Raw genomic sequence first — 23339 nt, 5'->3', positions numbered from 1 at the left:
TAGTTTGTAACGTAACCCATGAAATTACTTAAAGTGAGTAATGTAATCTGAATACTTTGGATTATTTGATTTTCTGTAGAGAAGCAAAGACAAGGAAATCTTCACATGAGATGTTTTGTCTGTTAAAAGGCAATAAAAAAGCCCAGACTTTACTGAACCAATTAAAAATATTATTGATAGAAGATGAGGAGACATGGTCCGCGCAGCATGGTTTAGTCCTGTTAAATCCTGTTTTAGACATGGTTTAGTCCTGGTTTAGACCTAGTTTAGACTTGGTTTGGACCTGGTTTAGACTTGGTTTGGACCTGGTTTAGACTTGGTTTGGACCTGGTTTAGACTTGGTTTGGACCTGGTTTAGACTTGGTTTGGACCTGGTTTAGACTTGGTTTTAGTTCTGGCCTAGACCTGGTTTAGACCTGGTTTTAATCCTGGTTTTAATCCTGCTTTAGTCCTGGTTTAGATCTGGTTTAGACCTAGTGTTAGTCCTGGTTTAGTCCTGGTTTGGACCTGGTTTGGACCTGGTTTGGACCTGGTTTGGACCTGGTTTTAGACTTGGTTTAGACCTGGTTTAGTTCTGGTTTAGTTCTGGTTTAGACCTGGTTTAGACCTGGTTTAGACCTGGTTTTAGTCCTGGTTTAGTCCTGGTTTAGTCCTGGTTTAGACCTGGTTTAGACCTGGTTTAGACCTGGTTTAGTCCTGGTTTAGACCTGGTTTAGACCTGGTTTAGACCTGGTTTAGACCTGGTTTTAGACCTGGTTTTAGACCTGGTTTTAGACCTGGTTTAGACCTGGTTTAGACCTAGTGTTAGTCCTGCTTTAGTCCTGGTTTAGACCTGGTTTAGACCTGGTTTAATCCTGGTTTTAATCCTGGTTTTAGTCCTGCTTTAGACCTGGTTTAGACCTGGTTTAGACCTGGTTTAGACCTGGTTTAGTCCTGGTTTTAGACCTGGTTTAAGACCTGGTTTAGACCTGGTTTTAATCCTGGTTTTAGTCCTGGTTTTTAGTCCTGGTTTTAGTCCTGGTTTAGACCTGGTTTAGACCTGGTTTAGACCTGGTTTTAGACCTGGTTTTAGACCTGGTTTTAGACCTGGTTTTAGTCCTGGTTTAGTCCTGGTTTAGTCCTGGTTTAGACCTGGTTTTAGACCTGGTTTAGACCTGGTTTAGACCTGGTTTAGACCTGGTTTAGACCTGGTTTGAGACCTGGTTTGAGACCTGGGTCTTCTCTGTGGTCGACCCCAAAATCTGGAACACTCTCCCCCCCCACGTCCCAACAAGAACCCCCAGCGGAGTGTTTCGAGTCTCGTCTTAAAACCCACTTTTATTCTCCGGCTTTTAACACCTTTATTGGTATTCTTGCTCTTATTTTATTTTATTTTACTTTACTAGTTCTATTGTCTTAACTCTTGGTGGAGTTAGGCAGTGCTTTATTTTATACTTCTGTTATGTTTTATTTGTATTGTGCAGCAGTTTTGTTTGGATTGGAGAAGACGTCACAATATTCTACAGGCCAGAATATTAATACATACAGATTGGGATCAGCTAAAATTATTGCTAAAATGCAGATTTGTTTTGTAATACACTGAGTTTTTGGTCTGGTTAATCGTAGACATCATCAGATTAAACATTTGTGCATTTATTTTTTAGATATTTGATGGCAAAGTACAATGTAATCGATAGAAAAAACAAGCCCTTGCTCCCCATCAAACACACACCTACACAAAAACTCTGTCAATCGATTGTGTTGCAAAAAGTTTAGTTTGTGCTGCTTTAGTTTCGGAGGTATTAACGATTCTTTTATAGGTCAAATTGGGTTCAGCCAGCCCCCAGGAAGCTTCAAAATCCTCTAAAATAGCCCAAAATGGTGTCAATCGTTCGTGTTTCGTTAGTGCTGTTTTTCTGTAATAAAAAGTTTTGTTTGTGCTGTTATGGTTCTTCAAAGGAAACAGAAAATGCAAACCAAAATTCTTGTAGAGGTGCAAAAAATTCTTGTAGAGCAGCCAGACAAAAGTGAAAAAGATGCATCGCGCATTCAGATGGCCGATGTCCAAAAGCTTATTTATTTTCAAAATAACGTTTCGGCAAAAAAAAGCCTTCATCAGATATTTTTCTTGCTTTGAACCACAGCGCCTGGCTGCTATGGTTCTTAACAATATTAGTTTGGGTTTTTTTCGGCCGATGATGTCATCTAGTAGCCAGGCTGGCCCCACCTAGTGCCTCTGCTCAGTTTCATTTCTCTCCAGCGACTAGATCAGGAATCAGAAAACACTAGACGGTTTGCAAAAACCCCGGAAGTGTGAGTTTGAGCATCAGCCAATCAACGAAGAGCCAGACATTCTGTGTTAGTAACGATTCCCGAGATCGAGGATTTAAAGCCGGAATAAAGAGAATGTTTGGTGAATTTTATCAAGAGGAAAGATGTTATTGTCCTTCTTCCTACAGGATTTGGAGCATTACATACGTCACGATCAAATAGCAGCGATTTGTTAAAAAAAAAAACACACCTGTCTAACGTCCAGTGTTGGGGAGTAACAGATTACATGTACCAGAGTTGTGTAATCAGAGTACAAATGATGAGTAACTGTATTCAGTTACAGTTACTGTTTCAGTGAGTGGTAATTGGATTACAGTTACTTTGTTGAAATAAATGGATTACATGGCGGTATTTCCTGTTTTTACATTTCGGGCTAAACCAGGACTAAACCAGGACTAAACCAGACCTTAACCAGACCTTTAACCAGGACTAAACCAGGACTAACCAGGACTAAAGCAGGACTAAAGCAGGACTAAACCAGGACTAAACCAGGTCTAAACCAGGTCTAAACCAGGACTAAACCAGGACTAAAAGCAGGACTAAACCAGGACTAAAGCAGGTCTAAACCAGGACTAAACCAGGTCTAAACCAGGTCTAAACCAGGACTAAAACAGGACTAAACCAGGACTAAACCAGGACTAAACCAGGACTAAACCAGGATTTAAATAGGACTAAACTAATACAATATGACACTAACAGTAGGTGGACATAATTGAAGTCAGCAGTGATCTCATATAAAAATAATTTCTCTATCAATAATATTTTTAATATGGTCAAGTAAAGATTGAACAAACAAGAATTTTCAGGATGTGGTTGGTACATTCATGTAACTTTAAAAAACATGACAATATCAAGTAATCCAAAGTATTCAGATTACATTACTCACTTTAAGTAATTTAGTGGATTACGTTACAAACTACATTTTGGGGTATGTAATCTGTAATCTGTAGGGGAATACATTTTAAAAGTCACCTTCCCAACACTGCTAACGTCGAGCAAATGAATTCTAATGCTGCGAGGTCAGATGGTTTCTACCACGTGAAACTGGCTGATGAATCAGACTAGTCATCCAGCCCCTCAAAATGTTAAATAGCCTCAAACCAGGCAGAAAATTATACAAACTTTTATATTTCATTTGTGCTGTTTTGTGCTGTGACTGTTTTCACTTGAGCTAGTACGTCTCTAAAATTATTAATTATTTTTGTTGAAATTATATGACTGTTCAGCTTACGGCAGCGGCTTTAGCAAAACTCTGCAAAACTAGTGAAGATAAACAATCTCGGGCTGTGGAAAAAAATTATTATTATATAAAATATGAATCAAAAGCAAGTTACCAAAGACTGATAAAGCAATAAGCTCGCTGAACTATTAAGGCACCAGTTTGCAAGTTTGTGTATTTGTTTATAATAAAGACAAATAAAAATTAAGCTTCACCCTGACCAGGGCCAGACTTTAATTTAATTAGAGTATGAAATGTTACACCATTTTTTATAATCAGGCAGAGAGTAGTTCTTACCGTCGGGGACCTGCACCTCTCTGTAGCGGATGAGCTGACTCGGGAGCAGAGGTTTGGTGTGAGCGTGTTCGATCAGAGTGTCCTCCACCATCTGCATCATCCCCAGAGCAGACTGCAGGGGGAGACAGAGAGTCAGAGGGGGCAGGAGACAAAAACAAGGCCCATGCTACAAGTAAAAACTGGTTTCAGGGATTCAAAAAACATTAGATATTCTTAAAAAGCTCTGCATTTTACCCATTGTTCAGGGTCTTGGTCAGGACTAACTTACCTGGGGGACTTTTGTGTGTTTTTGTGCATGTTTTGGGTTTATTGTGTATCACTGACAGGAACTATTGCTTTTTCACATGTTTCAAATTCTGGTATTATAATAACCATGGAACTGATTTTGTTGTTCCTCTTCAGATTACCGTATTTTCTGCACTATAGGGCGCACTTAAAATCCTTTAATTTCATCAAAAAACGACTGCACCTTCTAATCCAGAGCGCCTTATATATGAATTTATTGGGGTGTCTTAGTACGACTTTAGTAAACTACAAAGCCACTCCACTTGCAGCATTACGGCTCCTGTAGTCAGGAGCATCGCGGAGTAATACATATTGTATTTTCCGCACTATTAGGCGCTGGAAACCTCCAGGTGCTCAAAGCTGCGTCCATGTTTAGGTGACTTCTGTAAACACTGAGCACGCTCGCTTCACTTTTGGGACATTTAAAGTTCACACTGGAGGTCACATACAAGTTGTGTTTAATTGGAAATGTGAACGACCTCGCAAAAAAATCGGATTTCACGAAAAAAATCTAGATTGAGCATTAAGACCTGCTGTCTAAATGTAGCCTAAATGTAAAAATATTGCCCTGTGTGATTTCTGGTTAGAGGAAAATATTTATTTTTAAATTTTTTTCAATAGTTAATTAACATAATATTAATATTTTTTACAAATTTTGAGCTGTGCAAAGCCCTTCATCTCAAAAAGTGTTATTATACTACAGTTACGAACCAATGTACAAGAGCAAATATTATAATATTATCTTAAACAGTATAAAAGGTCAACTGATTCTGGTTAACTGGATGAGTAAATATTAAACAAACCTCCTTTAAGATGTTTCCGTGTATGAGAGCTTCGATGTGTAGCCGCGAGAGGAGCTGAGGAATGAACGCTTTCAATCGAGGGAGAGTTACGTCTGCAAGAGAAACACAAAAGTAATAATTACAACACAATTTACCCAGACAGGACTGAACCGTTTAGGAAACAAACAGCCAAATATTCACGTTCACATTTTTAACATAAAGCCTAAAACATTAACATTTAAAAGCAGAATGAAATAAGAACTGCTAAACTGATCCACGGCTTTCAGAATCATGATAAATTAGGACAGCTGCCATAAAATAAAGATAAAACTAATTAGGGGAAATGGGGGAAAAAAATTATAGAGGGGCCCCGTCAAGCAGAAGTAAACAACAAGGCCAAAAATTCAAGTTAATGCATCTGATATAAAAATGTATTGAACAGATACATATGTACTCTAGTTTATGAAACTGTTTGACCTTTTTTCTGTACCATTTTTGGTTCTAAAGTTACATATGTTTTAAACAGACCATGTATGAAACATGGAACAAAAATAATTTCCCAAATTTCAAAAACCTGCAAATCATGTAAATAAATGGATGTATTTCATCAAATCTTGTGTTATTTGATCTTTAAACTGTTGATGAAGGTACAGGATTAAAAAAAAAAAGTATTTAAAATGATAAAAATTTGGAAGGACTGACATATTTTATAGAAATAGTTTCCTTTCATTTTGAAGTAATATTAAAGTATTCGGAAGAAAAAAGCGACAAATTACACAAAATCATGCACCTTCTACTTTTTTTTTTACAATTTTCCCTCCGTTACCATGACCTTTCTTAATAAAAAATCTCTTTTTCAACCTAATCTTGTACCATATGGTAGAAAACTATATGAAGCAAATATTCAAACCAGTTTGTTAAGGATATGTAAGTGAGAACCAAGAGTTATCACTGTTTGGATTTATTGCCCAAAAAGTGCTGCATATTTCATTCCCTCCGTTACTGACATGAGTTTTAAAATTTTTTGTCAACAACTTGAAAGAATATCACAGGTTTAACTTGACCCTGTTGGAGTGTAACTCTTTCCTACATTCTGATACTTTACTTATTTCAATAGTCCCTCTAGTTTCTGAATAAGAGACATTTGAATGTAAAATATCTGCCCCCGTTTCCCTTCGTTACCACTTGAACCCAGAGGTCTGAATTACGCGTTTAGTAGATTTTTAAAACCCCATGGAGATGCAGTCTGTGGCGCTCATTTGATTGATTGTAATTTATTGATTACTGCAGCTCAGGTCCTGACTCGAACCAGGAAGCCAGGAGTACAAGCCCACGGGTCCTGTGCTCAGGTCTCTGTACTGCCCCCTGTGGCTCAGAGACTTTAAAGTGGCTCTGCTTGTACAAAAGTCTCTCCATGGTCGAGCACCAAAGTACAGCTGTGACATGTTAGTGTCATATGAACCATTTGCACTCCGAAGGCCGAATTATAGTTCTGCGTCGACTCAACACACACTGCCTTGTCGCCTCGTCGCCGTTGTGTTTGATTTATCAATCTGCGTCAAGGTCTTTGCTTCGCAATGTAATTCACCACCACAATGCTGGGAGGTGAGGATTTAAAAACGGCGGCATGTATACAAAAAGAAGCGGGAAAGCAGAGAACCGGAAATGTATGTAGAGAGGACCGATCACAGCCCTTTTGTCTGTGTTGCTTCTACCTGCTGTTTACGTTGTTTCAACATGTACCGTATTTCCCGCACTATTAGGCGCTCTGGATTATAAGGTGCACTGTCACTAAATGGTCTATTTTCAAACTTTTTCCATAAATAAACCGCACAGGACTTTAAACAAAACACAACAGCTCGATAGGACAGTCGGACTTCGTTTGGCGCATTCAGTTGTGGCGTGTAGGGAGGGTGCTGTCTGGGACCACTGGATTGTCGGCGTGTTCGCAGTGACTCAGTTGTTCAGTTGTGTCTAGAAGCGGCACATTGGACTCGTTTTTTCGGTTCGTTCCGTTCCTCGTCGGCGTGGAGTGATGAGTGTGTCTGTGGGTGTTTTCGCTGTGTGGTCGCTGTCTGCTCCGTGTGTGTTTGTGGCTTTGTAGTTTACTGAAGTCGTACAGGGACATCCGAGTGGATTCGTGTATGGGGCGCTCCGAATTGTGGGGCGTGCGGTCGTTTTTTGATGTGGTTAGAGGCTTTAGAGCGCGTCTAATAGCCCGGAAAATACGGTAGTTAGAAAATTTTTGAGGTGCACTTAGGTCGACGTGGAGGGGGTTCACGGCGACGCAGACGATTTGACACATGACCATAAATTGGGCTTCAGGAGCTCAGGGATCAACCTCCAGCTGGTGCCCAGAGTCAGGACTAAACACGGGGAGTCAGAGTTTCAGATTCATGCAGCTAAAACCTTGAACAGTCTGAAAATGTGAGACAGACTCTACTCTGACTCCGTTTAAATCCAGACTCACAACAGTTCTGTTCAGCGGCGTGACTGAAAGGTTTTCAATCCACACTCTTCTCTCTCTTTTTATTAATTTAATGATTATGTTTTGATTTGTTTTGTGATTTTAATGTATTTCTTATTCTGTAAAGCAAATCAAATTACTCTGTGTACGAACTGTGCAGCACAAATAAACTTGCCTTGCCTTTGATAGTTTGCAGCTTCTACCGAGGAATGTTGATGCCAAACATGAAAACACCACCATGTCTGAAGATCTGTTACTCAAATTAGACTTTAATCTCATCTTTTTAATCTGATTTTGTCATACTCCCAGATGGGGAGATGGGGATAAAAGCAAGCTTTCCCTTGAGATTACATTGTACTTTGCCATGAGATATCCAAAAGGTTAATGGACAAATGTTGAACCTGATTATTTTTATTTGTGACTAGACCCAAGAACCAAACAACCAGCATTTTAAACAGTAATAATTTAGTTTTTAGTGTCTATCTGTATTAAATAATAACTGACCTATAGAATGTTGTGACGTCAATCTTGGACCCTTAATCGACACTGTTCAGATTTATCAACACACAAATCCCCAAACACAAACACAAAAGCTTTCATAAACAGTTACAGACCGTCGAGGGCGTCTCTGAGCTCGTCTTTGGTCCAGGCCACCTCCGTCATGAGCAGGCGCAGGTAGTACATGGCGTGTTGGTGAGGCTGCTCCGCCCGGAAGTTATTCAGAGACCTCATGTACTGCAGACAGACGACAAAGAGGAGTTAAAACACAACACAGAAAATCTGTGTGTCATTCCTTCATCAATATAAAACCAAGAATAAGAAAATGGAAAAAAATAACAATTTTCTTCATTATTTGTCTCCAAAACCAAAATGAAAAAACAGATGATGATTTTTTTTTTTTTTTTTTTAAGTTTTCGATTTTGTGTTTAAATGAAAAATGCAAAAACAGATAACGGTCTGTTTCCTGTTTACGTGACTTAAACTACGATGCCGGACTGAACCAGGACTGAACCAGGACTGAACCAGGACTGAACCAGGACTGAACCAGGACTGAACCAGGACTGAACCAGGACTGGGACTGAGACTGGAATTTAGACAGGGACCAGACCGGGACCAGACTGGACCAGACTGGGACCAGACTGGGACCGGACCAGACCGTAAATGAGACTGGGACCAGACCGGGACCGAGACCGAGACAGGGACTAGACAGGGACCAAGACTAGGACCGAGACTGGGCCCGAGACCGGGACCGAGACCGGGACCAAGACCGGGACCGAGGCCGGACCCGAGGCTGGGACCGGACCAGACCATAAATGAGACTGGGACGAGACCGGACTGGGACTGAGACTGGGACCAAGACCAGAACTGAGACTGGGACCGAGACTGGGACCGGACCCGGACTGAGACCGGGACCAGACCAGGATCGGACCGTGAATTAGACCCGGACTGAGACTGGGACCAGACCGGGACCAGACCAGGACTGAAAACGGTTTAGTCCTGATCCGCATCTCAGTTTAAGTCACGAAAACGAGAAACGGCCGTTACCCGTTTTTTCCATTTTCTCATTTAAACACAAAATCGAAAACTTAAAAAACAAACCATTATCTGTTATTTCATTTTGGTTTTGGAGACAAATAATGAAGAAAACTAGTTGTTTTTTCATTTTCTTATTCTTGATTTAATATTGAAAAACGAATGAACGAATAATACACAGGATTCCAAAAGGATCATTTTGATAGAAGAAATTGCATGTGTCAAGATTCTTTTAAAGTCTATACCTGAATTTTACAGTCTTTAAAATGAACTGCTCTTGTTTTTCATGCTTTTAACCCACTTACCTTATGCATTTGAAACTTGAGAGTTTTGCGATGAAGGTTAAGAAAACTACAACTAGGATGCCAACACACGCTCCTTCATTATCAGACAATAAAACTTTACAATTAGGTGGAAACAGCTCTGTACTGGGACAAGGATTTTTTTTTTTTCTTCTCCAAAATACGTGGAGAAAAAGATCAGGTACAGGGCCTTTAATTTAGTAGCCGCCATTATATCCCTGAATGTAGAACTTCTGGAGGGGTCAGAGCTCACCGCCTCTTTGATGATGTCGAAGCGTCTCTCGTCGATCTCGAACGTGGCCATTTTCTCGATGATTTTCTTCAGGAGGATGTGCTGTTTGTCATTGTAACCTTTCACCGACAGCTGCAGAGAAAGAGACGCGGAGAGAGAGAGGGCATTACGGACACGAAATAAACATGAGTGATGAAACTACCCTCTGGATAATATTTGGTTTATATGCATTAGATTCAGCAGGGACTCTATACGAGACTCAACCAAAGTATTGCAAAAAAAAAAAAAAAACCCAACTGTATGGAGCTCAACAATCCTGCCCACATCTCGAGTTTTGAAAGTAAAACACCCATCACCACAATCTTTGTTAATCATCACAAAGCCCAGCCTAAAGCGTCGATTCGCTTACGTGGGCCGCAGATGAATTCTAGCGGTTCATGTGTCGTGCTTCCCACTGTTGTGATTGTCTGGGCCACCTGCGGCTCACACCAATCAAAGCGTAGCACTGAATCACCAAAACAAACCAGAACAAACAAGGCCGCACCGACACACGGGTTTCGGTGTGTTTTATCAGAAATACAGTCTATTTTGTTTTTTAAATCGTGCAGAGGGGCAGGCTTTGTGCATTTGAGGAGATGTCTGTGCTTTCACAACGGGATGTAACAAAAGGCTGATGCTGCTGTTGTGACTAGGGCCCGACCGATATGGAATTTTTTGAATCCGATATGATACCGATAAAAGGGTCTTTGGAGCTGCTGATAGCTGATAAAACAGACAATATACTGTATTTATTAGGGGTGTAACGGTGTGTGTATTCATGCTGAACCGTTTTGGTATGAGATGTTTAGTTCAACGCGCGGCTGTACACAAATGAGTTTGTGTAATTTGTGTTTGTTTACATTCCTCCACTACATGTGCAGCTACATGGGAGACTCGGCTCTTTAATATTCATGTGGAAACTCGTCCGTGACTGGGGTGGCAGTGTTTCCTGCAGTGCTTTAGAGCTAGAGCGGCCGCCAACTGCCTCCTGCCTTGACTATGTCCCTCTGGACCACGTGAATCCTCGCAAAACTACGGTCGTCGCGCCCCTCACTCCTCACTCCTCACTCCTCACTCCTCACTCCTCACTCCTCACTCCTCACTCCTCACTCCTCTCGCCGACACAGAATCTCCGCCAGCCCCGTATAAGGTATAATGTTGTATAATGTTAAAACAAATTGTTGGTTTAATCAAAAAATAAACAACAAGCAAATGGTTTTGCATTTTGTTCCCAAATTGTACTGAAAATGAACTGAACCGTGACCTCAAAACCGATATGCGTACTGAACTAAGATTTTTGTGTACAGTTGATTTACTGTAAATCTTATGTTTGGCTCTATTGGATTTTAAGTAGGGTTTATTTAGGCTACGTTTACTGTTCTTTTTCCTCTTTACGGTCGGCCTAATGCCATTTTTTGCACAACATTCTAGCCTGAAAACAAAGTAAAAACTACAGCTATTGGCTTTTAGATCAAACACCTGAACCTTTAAAGCCAGTGCCTCAGTGCAGCCTCAGAGCGCACCGTCGGAAACAAGAGCACACGAATCATGTGGCTCATTCAGGGGCAATACGGCATCACAGACACAGACAAATTAATCGTGATAAATACTGATGCGGTGCTACATATTAGGACATTTGTCTGTAAAATTGCTGTAACATAGAAAGTGTAAGCTTTAGAATGAGGTATAACATGCCCATGTGGACTATCGGCTCATATCGACTAGACTTAGATTATGATATGTCTCCAATAGGGATGTAACGATATCCAAATCTCTCGATACGATATTATCACGATATGCATCTCAAGGTACGATATTTATTGCAATATTTTGAAGGAGGCTGATATAATTGTAGTTGGGACGCTTTTTTTGCTTTTAAAATACTCTGACAAGATTTTGGTGTGAATTATTTCCGTCATAATCCCAAGAATTCAAGTAAAAAACATATTTCTTCATGTCGTCTGCGGTGAAATGAATCATGGGATATGTAGTTCCCGATGTTTATAAGTTGTCTCTACTATAAAACCATGTATTTAAGAAAAGGAACTTGTGATTCGATACGTTGTGAGACTTTTGACGATACGATATCACGATATTTTGCGTCCTAGCGTCCAAGTCTGCAAGGTTGGATTGCATTCTATCTTCTATCTCACACTGCAGAACTTTCAATTAGAAGTTACTAAAGAGTTCTGATCTTTAAAAACAAAACTATACTTTGCTGTGTCACCTAAACTTCGTCCATTTCCTGATTCAGCTCTGCTCCCCAGTGCACAGCCTCCTCTCTCCTCTCTCCTCTCCCCCTCTCGCTCATTTTCACTGACACCTGTTCAGACGAATTCCCCAAAACATCATTAACCTTGAAAAACCTGCAGCCTGAGAAGCTCTGGCTGTAATCTATTATAAACAGGATCATTACTGCGACTGTGCGTATCCAGCGGTGAAGAATCAATGTTGTGACTTGAATTTAAGAAGCATTTCCAGACTCGGTGACAAATGAAAGACACTAGTGAACTGTTACAGAGCCTGTGTACGCTCATTATTCTTTATCGCCCACAGTTCGCAGAGCATCACAAACTAGACGTAATTTTGCTCTGTCATGTTTTGCCACAAAGCTACACGATCTCACTTTTCACAGCCCGACCCAGATTACTGTGGTTTACATTATCGAAGATCTGATTCTAGTTTTATCATCAATTATTTACTTGTTTGAGCAGGACTGTATCAGTGTTTGATTCTTCCCTGCGGTTTGATAAGAACGCTGAGCAAATTATCAAACGGGGACAGCAGCGGGTTCACTTGACGCGCGAGCTCGACTCTTTTAATCTGTCATCTAACATTTAAACTATTTATTCATCATTCTTTTATCGAAAGTTTGTTGACTTTCTTTTATGTGTTGGTTTTATGGGTTATCAGTGAAAGATAAGAGAATAAAAGTGTGGACTCTGTGTGGAGACATGGGGTGCTCCAAAAGACTAAGAGTGAGTCCACACGACAACATTTTTTGGTCGAAACTAGGGATGGGCATTCGATGAAATTTTCTTAATCGATCGTCGGAAGAATTAATGATCGATTATCGAATAATCATTAATGTTTTTATATTAAAATGATCATCATTATTATTACTATCTGCACTACTAATCTGCATAAATAAATTCAACTTTACGACATATAAACCGTAACGACTCTAGAGCCACATCAGCCCGTTTGACATTACAATGTGTTTAATTCAGTTTTGTGCAACTCTCACAGAAACAAAACTTAAAACCACATCGCTAATTTGCATAAACTAAGCGAAGATAAAACTACAGCTCTTGTGTCGCTGATGCGGTCAATTTCTGTTGGATTAAAGGACACGATTCTACAATACAGGTTAGTGTGACCATATTTACGTTTGTTAAAACCAGGACACCGTACGGGGGGAGGGAGGTGAAATTAAAAATAAAAGAAAATATAAAAGAAAATAAAAGAAAAGCATCTGTTAAATAAATGCATTTTACCCTTCAATGTCGCTGGGACAGTTTGTGAGAAGCAGTGAGACAAATCTCCAGATCTTAAACTAGTCTTGGTCAGGACCACCTTACCTTGGTGACTTTACCCATTTATCGTGCATGTTTTGTGTTTGCTGTGTGTGTCGTTGCCAGTAAATATTGCCTTTTCAGATGCGTTTTATACTCACATGTGTAGGTCTCTTAGTATTAGTATTGAAATTTTAGTATCGTGACGTGCTCGTCCGTTATAATTCGTGTATTGTGCGATTGTTAAGGCAAAAATAAACAGGCAACATCAAAACACAGCAAAAAGCAGCAATTCAAGAGTTAGACAAGTTACAAGTAAGTTTATTCCAGGCAAATCCACTCGTTTTTTTCTCCTCTCATGACTGTTTGTGATCGTTTTTACTTACGAGAATGGCATTCATCCCTGAGGCTACTCCATAGTACAGCCCTGCCAGTCGGGCTGCGTAAGTATACTCTTTTAAATCATCCTTCAGTAACCTGAGCAACAAGTACGTCATGTTGCAGTGAAGGGGGTCTGCGTAAAGGTAGCGACTGATGGAGAAAACAAAACACAAAACATGGAACAAAATAAAGTGATGAGGAAAATTTAAATGAAAAAGTTGATGGTTTGGACATTAAAAGAGTATGTATATGCAGCCTCGGACCAGCGCTGTCGTAATAGGGTAACAATGCCATCTCTTTTTTATATTCTGTCCTGTTTTAGAATGTCTAATTAGTCAGATTTAACTATTAATAATTACAGGGGAGGCACGGGCAATTATGTCTAAGTAAAAATACTATTAAATTAAAAATGTTGAGGGAGAGGAGATAGAGGGACGAATGGAAAATGAAAATACAAGGCAGATCCAAGACTGAAACAGAACTGGGTGAGATTTGAAATTAAATATTCTTTACTAGTGAAGAAATTATCCAGTTTTTAATGTTCCAATAGTCAGTAAAAGTTTGATGTACTTTTCTGGAGCAGGTTTGGTCATGGAGAAAATATTGCTTTAACTGAAATGTTCCACAGTTTGGCAGTAAAGCAAAAAACACCACCAGGCTAAATCAAAAGTCAGATCTGTGGAGAGGCGGCCCCCCCTTCAATGTGTGGCTGTATAAATCATAAAAGATGCCAGACGATATGTTTTGTGTGTTTTTTTTTTTTTTCCATTTGGGTTCTGTCATGTTTTCTACAAAGGATTTAGTTGGAACTACGTTTTGTGTTGCTCTCTTTTTTAAATTATTGTATTTTATATTTTATTTTGCCTATATACCCCCTCAAAATAATGTTCAGGAATTTAAATTAAAACCTGTAATATAAAGTAACAAAAAATAATGAAATTCAAATTAATAATATAAAACTGCTAAATTAATATAACAAAAACAATATGGTAATTTTAAATAATGATATTGAAATAATAATATTAAATATGATAAATAAACATGATAATTTAAAAAAAGGAAAAAAGAAAAGAAACATAAAAATTATGCATGATCAAAAGAATAAAAAGGGGGTCAAGAAATTATAGGTAAAATCAAATACTGCAAGAAAAAAAAAAAAATATATATAGACATGAAAACATGTTTGGATAAAAGGTATTATTAATAATTTATTTATTATTACTTATTTATTCATTCATTCATTTATCTATGATTATCATTAATTTATTTTTTATTTGATTTTATTGGGGTCACCTTAGGAAAATAAAAAAAAATTACAAAAAATATTATTGTACTACTACTACTACTACTACTACTACTACTTTTTATTATTTATATTTTTATTTTTTACACTGGGTCACCTTAAGAAAATAAAAATAAAATTACAAAAAATAAATAAATGTAAGATGAACAAGTTTAGAGTAATGCTGTGGAACATTTCAGGAAAGAAAATTACATAATTTACCCTTTTTAAAGGCAGTGGATTGTGTGAAATGTATATTCCATGCTGCAATCACATGTTTCTGTGCATTAAGGACTCCAGATATCAAAATATAAGACAAATTAGCTTTTAAAAGTTGGAAATCAGCCCACCCAGTCTGGTTTGCGTCCTGGCTCAGTCTTATAGTGAGAGTAAAGGGACACAGGGCTCTGGGATGCAGCGACAGAGGACCGGAGGTGATACTTACATACATCCCATAGACGGTATTTTGGAGGTCATAGTTGAGGCCGGCTAGCTCGGCTGCATATGCATACTCGTTCAGGGAGTCCTTGAGGAGCTCCAGGTATAAATAAGCCATGTTACAATGCAATGGGTCCACATACGCAAACGGGCTGCAGAGAGAGCACCGGTTCAAAGCAATTATTATTATTATACACAGAGACTTAACAAGGAAACACTTCAACATTTATGGAACTTTGTCGCACTTATGTTTGGGGGAAGCAAAAATGTGAAAGAAATATTTATGCTTTATGCTATTTGATTTGTGAATAGGTTTACACCCAATTTCAGCTGGTGGGCGAGGGCCGATATACTATAACGTTATGGGCGAATTACCGTATTTTTCGGACTATAAGCCGCACTTTTTTTTCATGGTTTGGGTGTTTCCTGCGACCTATATATTAAAATTTTCAGACTGACAGTCGCGAGAGGCTCTAGGCTTGTGTGTCAGTATCTAGTACTACTATTACTCCTGTACCACTGTCACTTCCCACTCTACTGCGCATGTCTCCTGTAGAAAAAGCCGCTGTCCTGCTGCAAATAGTGAAATATTCAGCTGAAAACGGTAATCGAGCAGCAGAAAGAAAGTTCGGAATGAGCGAGAAACTTGTGAGGGACTGGCAGAAAGCGGGGATGGAGAACACAACTTCACGGCAACCGGAAACTTTCCTGAAGTAACTGGATGAATCGACAAAGCCTGAACTTCAATGACAATCGAAACCATCCCGTTGGGATTCAGAAAGGCTGGAATAATTCTAACTGGAACTGATGCCGAGTCTGACGACAGCTACACAGAAGAGGAAGCGGTGCTCTGTTTACATAATGGATCTATGGTTTATCTCCAGAGGTCGCGCAGAAATGACACAGACGATGAAGAAGTCAACGGATCTAGTGATTTGGAGTGAGATCGTGAGCATTAATTATCTGAATAACTGTTCGCCTGTTCAGTCTGTTGTTCTCTGTTCTGTTGTTATTCTAAATATAAATGTCAGTTCCTGGTCTCTGATTTTATAAAATACATTTCCCCAAAAAGTGCGACTTATATATGTTTTTTTCTTCTTCATTACGCATTTTTTGGCTGGTGCGACTAATAGTCCGGAAAATACGGTAATTTTTTGGGGGGAAGAAAAATCCAAATTTATGATGATGTTGAATCTTATTTGTGAGGATTAGGTCCAAAAAGCCTTAAATCTTCTATCTTGAAGTCCTTTCAATTTCTAAACACGTCTTTGGGGTTGAATAATGACACCACTTTGAGGCCATTGTGGGAAAAAATGACTTCACTTTTCATTTATACTGACTGTTTGTCTACGTTTGGAAAATTCAAAGCAACACAACACATTTCACAGTTGCTGAATATTTGGCTGAATAACTTTTTGTGTATTGAAAAGCAAGTACGAACTGGCCAATTCTTTAAAAGTCCTTATCATTCAAAATAAGAAATTTTTTAGGAAAATTTATTGTGTCAATGTTATGAATGAGGTTTAGGTTAAGAATTTTCAGCATCAAATCCATTTTCACAATATGTTTTAAAATGTTTAGTATCAGTAATGAGCATCAATTATCACTTACCTGAAAAACTCAAAATTCAGACAGGCTTTTGGCAGGAAAAACTTGTCGTCTTGTTTGAACCACACTTTGCTCATGGCTGTGTCCTGGAGGAAAATAAACGCACAGTTGACTTTGGAATGAAAATGTCACAATAGTCACACAAAAAAATCATATCACTTTTTTTTCCTTTTGCTTTTGAGGGGTAGAGGGGTAGAATTGTATTTAGTTTTAAAGCTTCTACATCTTCATCATTTCCACAATTAATGCTGTGAAGTGTTTCCTTGTATGTTTTTTAACTGATGCTCAAATAAATAAAAAGTAGCATTAAATTGCCTTTAAATCTGATTCTTTTGAGAGTTCACTTCACTGTGATTAATCAAAGCCTTTCATCACTCAGAGGGATGGACCAATAACCAATAGAGTGAGAAAGTAGATGGACTGATTCGTAAATGCATTCAGAATAATGAGTTGTAGCAGGTTTCAACACACCTAAAGCGCTTTGTTTTGCATTATTTATTCACTTTTAAGTCTCTGATAACCTGGGCCAACCTTAAGATTACTTGAAAAACTGCAAAACTGACAAAACAGTTATATTCTAAAACTTTAATCATGTCCCTTACTTTAGTACATTATTGTTGCATTTATATTATCAGACGCTGTTGCTGTGCCAAATATTTACTTTATCGACTTATCATTAAATACATGATAAACAGAACAATTAATTTTGGGGGTCAATATTTCTCATGGGTATTTTTTGTTTGTCCTTCGTGTTTTCTGTACTGCGATCTGATTTGAGCTCTGAGGGTTAAATAAATTAGCCTGATTCATCAGCCGGTTTCACTTCGTAGAAACTGTCTGACCTCACAGCATTAGGGTTTGTTCGCTCAACAGACGGCGGGTACTTTTTTAAATTTAACCAATTTGGTTAATATGCTACTGCTATTTGGTCGTAACGTATGTAAAGCGCCGCTAACGGGGCTAACTGGTATATTGAGTTTAAGTTTTTCCCAAATCCCGTAGGAAGAAGAGCAATAACGTCTTTCCCTTTGATAAAATTCACCAAACATTCTCTATATGCCGGTGTGGAATAGGATTCAACATACCATATAGTATTTTGATCCTGGTGTCAGAATCCTATTATGGTATGTTGACCCCCTATGAAAATCTATATTTTATTAATAAACAACTTGAATTATATAGAAAAACTTTGATGTTAATACTATATCTGCAAATTAAAACATATTGACGTATTTAAAAGTGTTTTTTGAAGAACTCAGCTGCATTTTTTATGTCGATTATAACTTTAGAATGTTAAAAATTACTTAGTTGTTTAAACACATTTGACTGAAAATGAGATAAGTCGTTATTAATTAGTTAGGTAATTAAACTGATGTGTAATGATTTGGATTTTTGTTAAAATAGACAGGGGTGAACATTCCTAAAAATACCTTAAAAGAAAGTGAATATGTAGCAATATATAATAAAAGTAAATGACATGAGAAATAATGATCAGATAAGTAACTAATAAAGAAGGAGAGTCAAAATCCTATGGGGGGGTCACTTTACTATAGCGGTATGTTCACCCCTGGGTCAAAATACTATCTCACACAGTCTTTAAATCCTCGATCTTGGGAATCGTTACCAACGGAGAATGGCTGGCTCTTCACTGATTGGCTGGTGCCCGAACTTGCACTTCCGGGGTTTTTGTGAACCTTCTAGTGTATTCCGATTCCTGACCTAGTCGCTGGAGAAAAATGAAATTGAGCGGAGGTACTAGGTGGCACCAGCCTGGCTATAAATGAATAACTTATTGATGGGGAAATCCTGCTTTAGAGTGATTGTATCAGCAGCATAACAGATTCAATATTATCGTTTATTGTCTGTAATATTTCTTCAGCAATAAATCAAACTAAATCTGTTGTCGTGAGGGGCCTGGCTGCAGCTGTGGCGTCACTGCTGCCGTGCGGTTGCTGTGGAGCTGCAAACACACTTACCTTGATTAGATTGGGGACAGAGGGCGCGTCTTTCTCCAGAGGGTAGATCTCAAAGTTCGTCGGGATGAACTCATTTCTCATCGGCAGTTTAAACTTTCCGTTCAGGTCTGCGTTTGCCCATTTCTGAAACACGGGCACAAGATGGAGTCAAATATAGCACTGAAAATCATCAATTCCTTGATTCACAGAATGTCTGGAAAGCTTCCAAAAAACTATTAGTTCAAGAATAAATGTTTCTTTCCACAGCACCAAAGACAAACTGAGCCCTTTTGACGTTCTCAGTACAGAAATACCCACACACCCACAGCCTAAAGTAGAAAAAAAAGACTTTATTTTATAGTTTTTTTTCTCCTAAAAGCACATTTCCTCAACAAAAATGAGTATCAACTTAGAGCAATGAGTAAAAGGGCTGGTAACTAACTTCAACCAACTTTATTACCGTATTTTTCGGACTATAAGTCGCACTTTTTTTTTCATGGTTTGGGTGTTTCCTGCGACTTATACAATAAACATTTTCAGCATTTGACAGCTGCGAGAGGCTCTAGTCTTGTGTGTCAGTATCTGTTACTACTAATCCTCCTGTACCACTGTCACTTCACTCTACTGCGCATGTCTCCTGCAGAAAGAGCCTCTGTCCTGCTGCAAGTAGTGAAATATGCATCTGAAAACGGTAATCGAGCAGCAGAATGAAAGTTTGGAGTGAGCGAGAAACTTGTGAGGGACTGGCGGAAAACGGGGATGGAGAACACAGCTTTCCTGGAAGTCACTGGATGGATCGACAAAGCCTGAACTTCAGTGACACCGAAACCATCCTGTCGGGATTCAGAAAGGCCGGAATAATGCTAACCGGAACTGATGCCGAGTCTGACGACAGCTACACAGAAGACGAAGCGGCGCTCTGTTTACCTCCAGAGGTTGAGGCCGAGTTGCTCAGAAGTGACACCGAGGATGAAGAATTGAATGGATTTTGTGATTTGGAGTGAGATGGAGAGTTTGTTAAACTTGTTCTGTTGTTTATGCTATAGTTTATCTGAAGAACTCAAACACAACAGGACTCCAGGCACTCCAAAGAAGTAAGAAGAGTAAAAAAAAAATCGCACAAGGAAAAATACAGTAAAAGGCCTTTATTTAAATGGCCAAAGCCAACATGTTTCTACCTTAACTGGTCTTCATCATCATTGAAGGTTGGTGGTTCGATTCCACCTCTGGACATAAACATCACAGGTTGAGCAGTCAGATCCACTCACCCACTGGTTGGCTGGTTTGATTCCAGCTCCCACAGATGAATGCTGTCGTTGTGTCCTTGGGCAAGACACTTAACCCACCTTGCCCACAGTGTCTGCGTACACTGGTGTGTGAATGTGTGTGTGAATGGGTGAGTGGTTCCTTGTTGTAAAGCGCTTTGAGTGCCTTGAAGGTGGAAAAGCGCTATAGAAAAAAGTGACTATTTACCATCAGGTCTTAAAAAACAGAGCATGGGCGTGGCCTTAAAGTAAAACACACCAACCAACAGCAGACTGGAGTTGATTGGAGGTCGTGGAGTTGTTCAGAAGTGACACCGAGGATGAAGAATTGAATGGATTTAATGATTTGGAGTGAGATGGAGAGTTTGTTAAACTTGTTCTGTTCTGTGGTTTATGTTATAGTTTATCTGAAGAACTGTTCATATGTGACGTTAACAGTCTGTTGTTCTCTCTTCTGTTGTTATTACTAGAACTTGCCTTTTAAGATGAAATGTCGGTTCTTGGTCTCTGATTTTATAAAATTAATTTCCCCCAAAAAGTGCGACTTATATGTATTTTTCTTCTTCATTATGCATTTTTTGGCTGGTGCGACTTATACTCCGGAGCGACTCATAGTCCGAAAAATACGGTAGTCATTTATTAATATAGTTTGTGTGGTTTCTGCTCACCATGATGGTCTCGTCTGAAATGGCCTCTTGTTTGTACTGCGTGCCGTACCACTCCTCTGTTCTGTCCGTCTGACCCTCGAACGACTTTGACACCACCGCGACTCTGAAAAAACAAGAGAAAAACAAACAAAGACTAAGCCGGGGATACAGCGTGATTATCACATATCAATGTTACGACCTTTAAAGTGAACAGGAGGAATGTTGTTTCAAAGACAAGGCTCCAGACGATGATTTCAAATGGCGAGATGTGAAGATTCGACTGCGCAATTAATCAGATTTGGAATTGTGATTTCATTACTTGCTCTAATTGAAGATAATGTGGTGATAGACAATCCATTTAATCAACTTACGTTCAGAATAAAAATGTAATTATCCACCTTATTCCACCTACTTTTGTCTCTAAACGCTCCTAAATCTCACTTTTTTGTGGTGGCTCTGGAAATGGAAAATTTTGGGAAAGTTTTGGAGCTAAAATATGACAAAGTCGGTTCATTGTTTGTATAAAATGTTCAGTTTTCATGTGCACCGACAAGTCACACTGCAGCGATTCTTTGGAGGGCTGTAAAACGGCTTTATTGTCCGTATTGAACTTATTTGCTGTAAAGTTCGGCCGCCCCATAAAAAAAAATAATACAACCCGAATAATCACGGAGGCGCCCGCAGCAGCTTCCAAAATAAAGTGAATAATGTTAGATAATGTCTTTGACCGTTTTAACTGATTTTAATCCCGTAGAAAACAAAATACCCGCCTGAGCTGAACTGAACTGACCTGAGCTGTGTATGTATAATGGAGAAAAGCAAGTGTGGGGCAGATTTACTTATTGATTTTGTACTTGGCACCGGTCGTGACACAGCGGCGGCCGCAGTCAGACTCTTGGAAAAGTTAGTGCACCTTGTAACAACACGAGACACTTTGAACAGAACAGCATTTTTTAAAGCACACCTATTATGCAAAATCGACTTTTCAGAGCTTCTAAACATGTTTTAGTTCTTTCCTCTTCTCATTTACCCTCTCGAAGTTGTGAGTGTTTCGTGCGTATTTGAGTACCGTAATTTATCGAACTATAAGTTGCGCTTTTTTCATGGTTTGGGCGGTGCTGCGACTTATATGTAAAAATATTCACACTGACAGCCGCTAGAGGGCGCTCTAGGCTTGTGTACTCCCGAACCACTGTCACTTCGCACTCTACTGCGCATGTCGGCTGCAGAAGAAAGAGAAAGAGCCTCTGTCCTGTCTTGTCAGCGATACAGAAGTAATGGTGCGATCGACTGACATCATATATTTAAAATTGCTCCGTTTACCTCCAGAGGTTGCGGAGTTGCTCAGAAGCGACACTGAGGATGAAGAATTGAATGGATTTAGTGATTTGGAGTGAGATGGAGAGTTTGGTAAACTTGTTCTGTTCTGTTGTTTATGCTATAGTTATCGGAAGAACTCAAACACAACAGGACTCCAGGCACTCCAAAAAGTAAAAAGAGTAAAAAAATAAAAAATAAAAAATCGCACAAGGAAAAATATTGTAAAAGGCCTTTATTTAAATGGCCAAATCCAACATGTTTTGACCTTAACTGGTCTTCATCAGGGCTTAAAAAACAGAGCATGGGTGTGGCCTTTAAGTAAAACACACCGACCAACAGAAGACAGGATCTGATTGGAGGTCGTAGAGTTGATCAGAAGTGACACCGAGGATGAAGAATTCAACGGATTTAATGAGATGGAGAATTTGGAAAACTTGTTCTGTTCTGTTGTTTATGTTATAGTTATGTGAAGAACTGTTCATATGTGACGTTAACAGTCTGTTGTTCTCTCTTCTATTGTTATTACCGTATTTTCTGGGCTATTAGTCGCTCTGGATTATAAGACGCACTGTCATTAAATGGTCTATTTTCAAACTTTTTTCACAAATAAACCACACTGGACTTTAAAGGAAACACAACAGTGTGATGGGTGAGTGGTTTTGTTTGTTTGTGGCGTTCACGGTGACTCTGGGCTTTGTTCAGTTGTGGCATGTAGGGAGGGTGCTGTCTGGGACCAACGGATTGTCGGCGTGTTTGCAGTGACTCAGTTGTTCAGTTGTGTCTAGAAGTGGCACATTGGACTCGCTTTTTCGGTTCGTTCCTCCGTTCCGTTCCTCCGTTCCGTTCCTCGTCGGTGTGGAGTGATGAGTGTGTCTGTGGGTGTTTTTCGCTGTGCGGTCGCTGTCTGCTCCGTGTGTGTTTGCGTGTTCTGTGGGTGGTGCAGCTTTGTAGTTTACTGAAGTCGTGCTGGGACACCAGAGTGGATTCGTGTATGGGGCGCTCTGGATTGTGTGGCGCGTGGTCGTTTTTTGACGGAGTTAGAGGCTTAAGAGCGCGTCTAATAGCCCGGAAAATACGGTACTAGAATTGACTTTCAAGATGAAATGTCGGTTCCTGGTCTCTGATTTTATAAGAAATTTTCCCCAAAAAATGCGACTTATGGTCCAGCGTGACCTATAAATGTTTTTTTTTTTCTTCTTCATTACACATTTTTTGGCTGGTGCGACTTCAAAATTAAAAATATGGTAATCTTTAGACTTTTCAAAACATCAATGCTCCAATCAACCCGTTTTTACCTCCACTGTGACGTACTCATGTGTTCTACAGTTTTATTTTCTTAATCTGTGATACATGTAGGATTTGGCAGTGAGGCGTAGTCATTTTGATACAATCCAGTACTCATTAGTGTGACGTGCAGCTGTCCATATGTCTTTGTTTTGTTTACGCAGTCATCAGCTCCTAT

At 39.3% G+C, this 23339-nt stretch overlaps 1 protein-coding gene across 3 annotated transcripts in view; it reads right to left on the bottom strand.

The window, feature by feature from the left end:
- Window positions 1-23339, bottom strand: part of ide (insulin-degrading enzyme) — a 77672-nt gene that overhangs the window by 12954 nt on the left and 41379 nt on the right. For 2 of the 3 annotated variants that reach the window (XM_055162837.1, XM_020925790.2), the window contains exons 12-19: window positions 20579-20681; window positions 18667-18789; window positions 16694-16776; window positions 15090-15234; window positions 9449-9559; window positions 7975-8095; window positions 4915-5006; window positions 3827-3938 (exon numbers count right to left, since the gene is read on the bottom strand). In XM_055162837.1, the coding sequence (XP_055018812.1) occupies window positions 3827-3938; window positions 4915-5006; window positions 7975-8095; window positions 9449-9559; window positions 15090-15234; window positions 16694-16776; window positions 18667-18789; window positions 20579-20681 (890 nt within the window). Of the gene's footprint in view, window positions 1-3826; window positions 3939-4914; window positions 5007-7974; window positions 8096-9448; window positions 9560-13367; window positions 13513-15089; window positions 15235-16693; window positions 16777-18666; window positions 18790-20578; window positions 20682-23339 lie in introns of all 3 variants that reach the window. The other variant, XM_055162836.1, reaches the window with a different exon arrangement.

Source organism: Boleophthalmus pectinirostris, unplaced genomic scaffold (genome assembly GCF_026225935.1).
Source record: "Boleophthalmus pectinirostris isolate CB_2022bp ecotype Guang Dong unplaced genomic scaffold, ASM2622593v1 HiC_scaffold_5, whole genome shotgun sequence".
Taxonomy (NCBI): Eukaryota; Metazoa; Chordata; class Actinopteri; order Gobiiformes; family Gobiidae; genus Boleophthalmus; species Boleophthalmus pectinirostris.
Note: the sequence above shows the minus strand (reverse complement) of the source record. Positions and strands in the feature narration are given on the sequence as shown.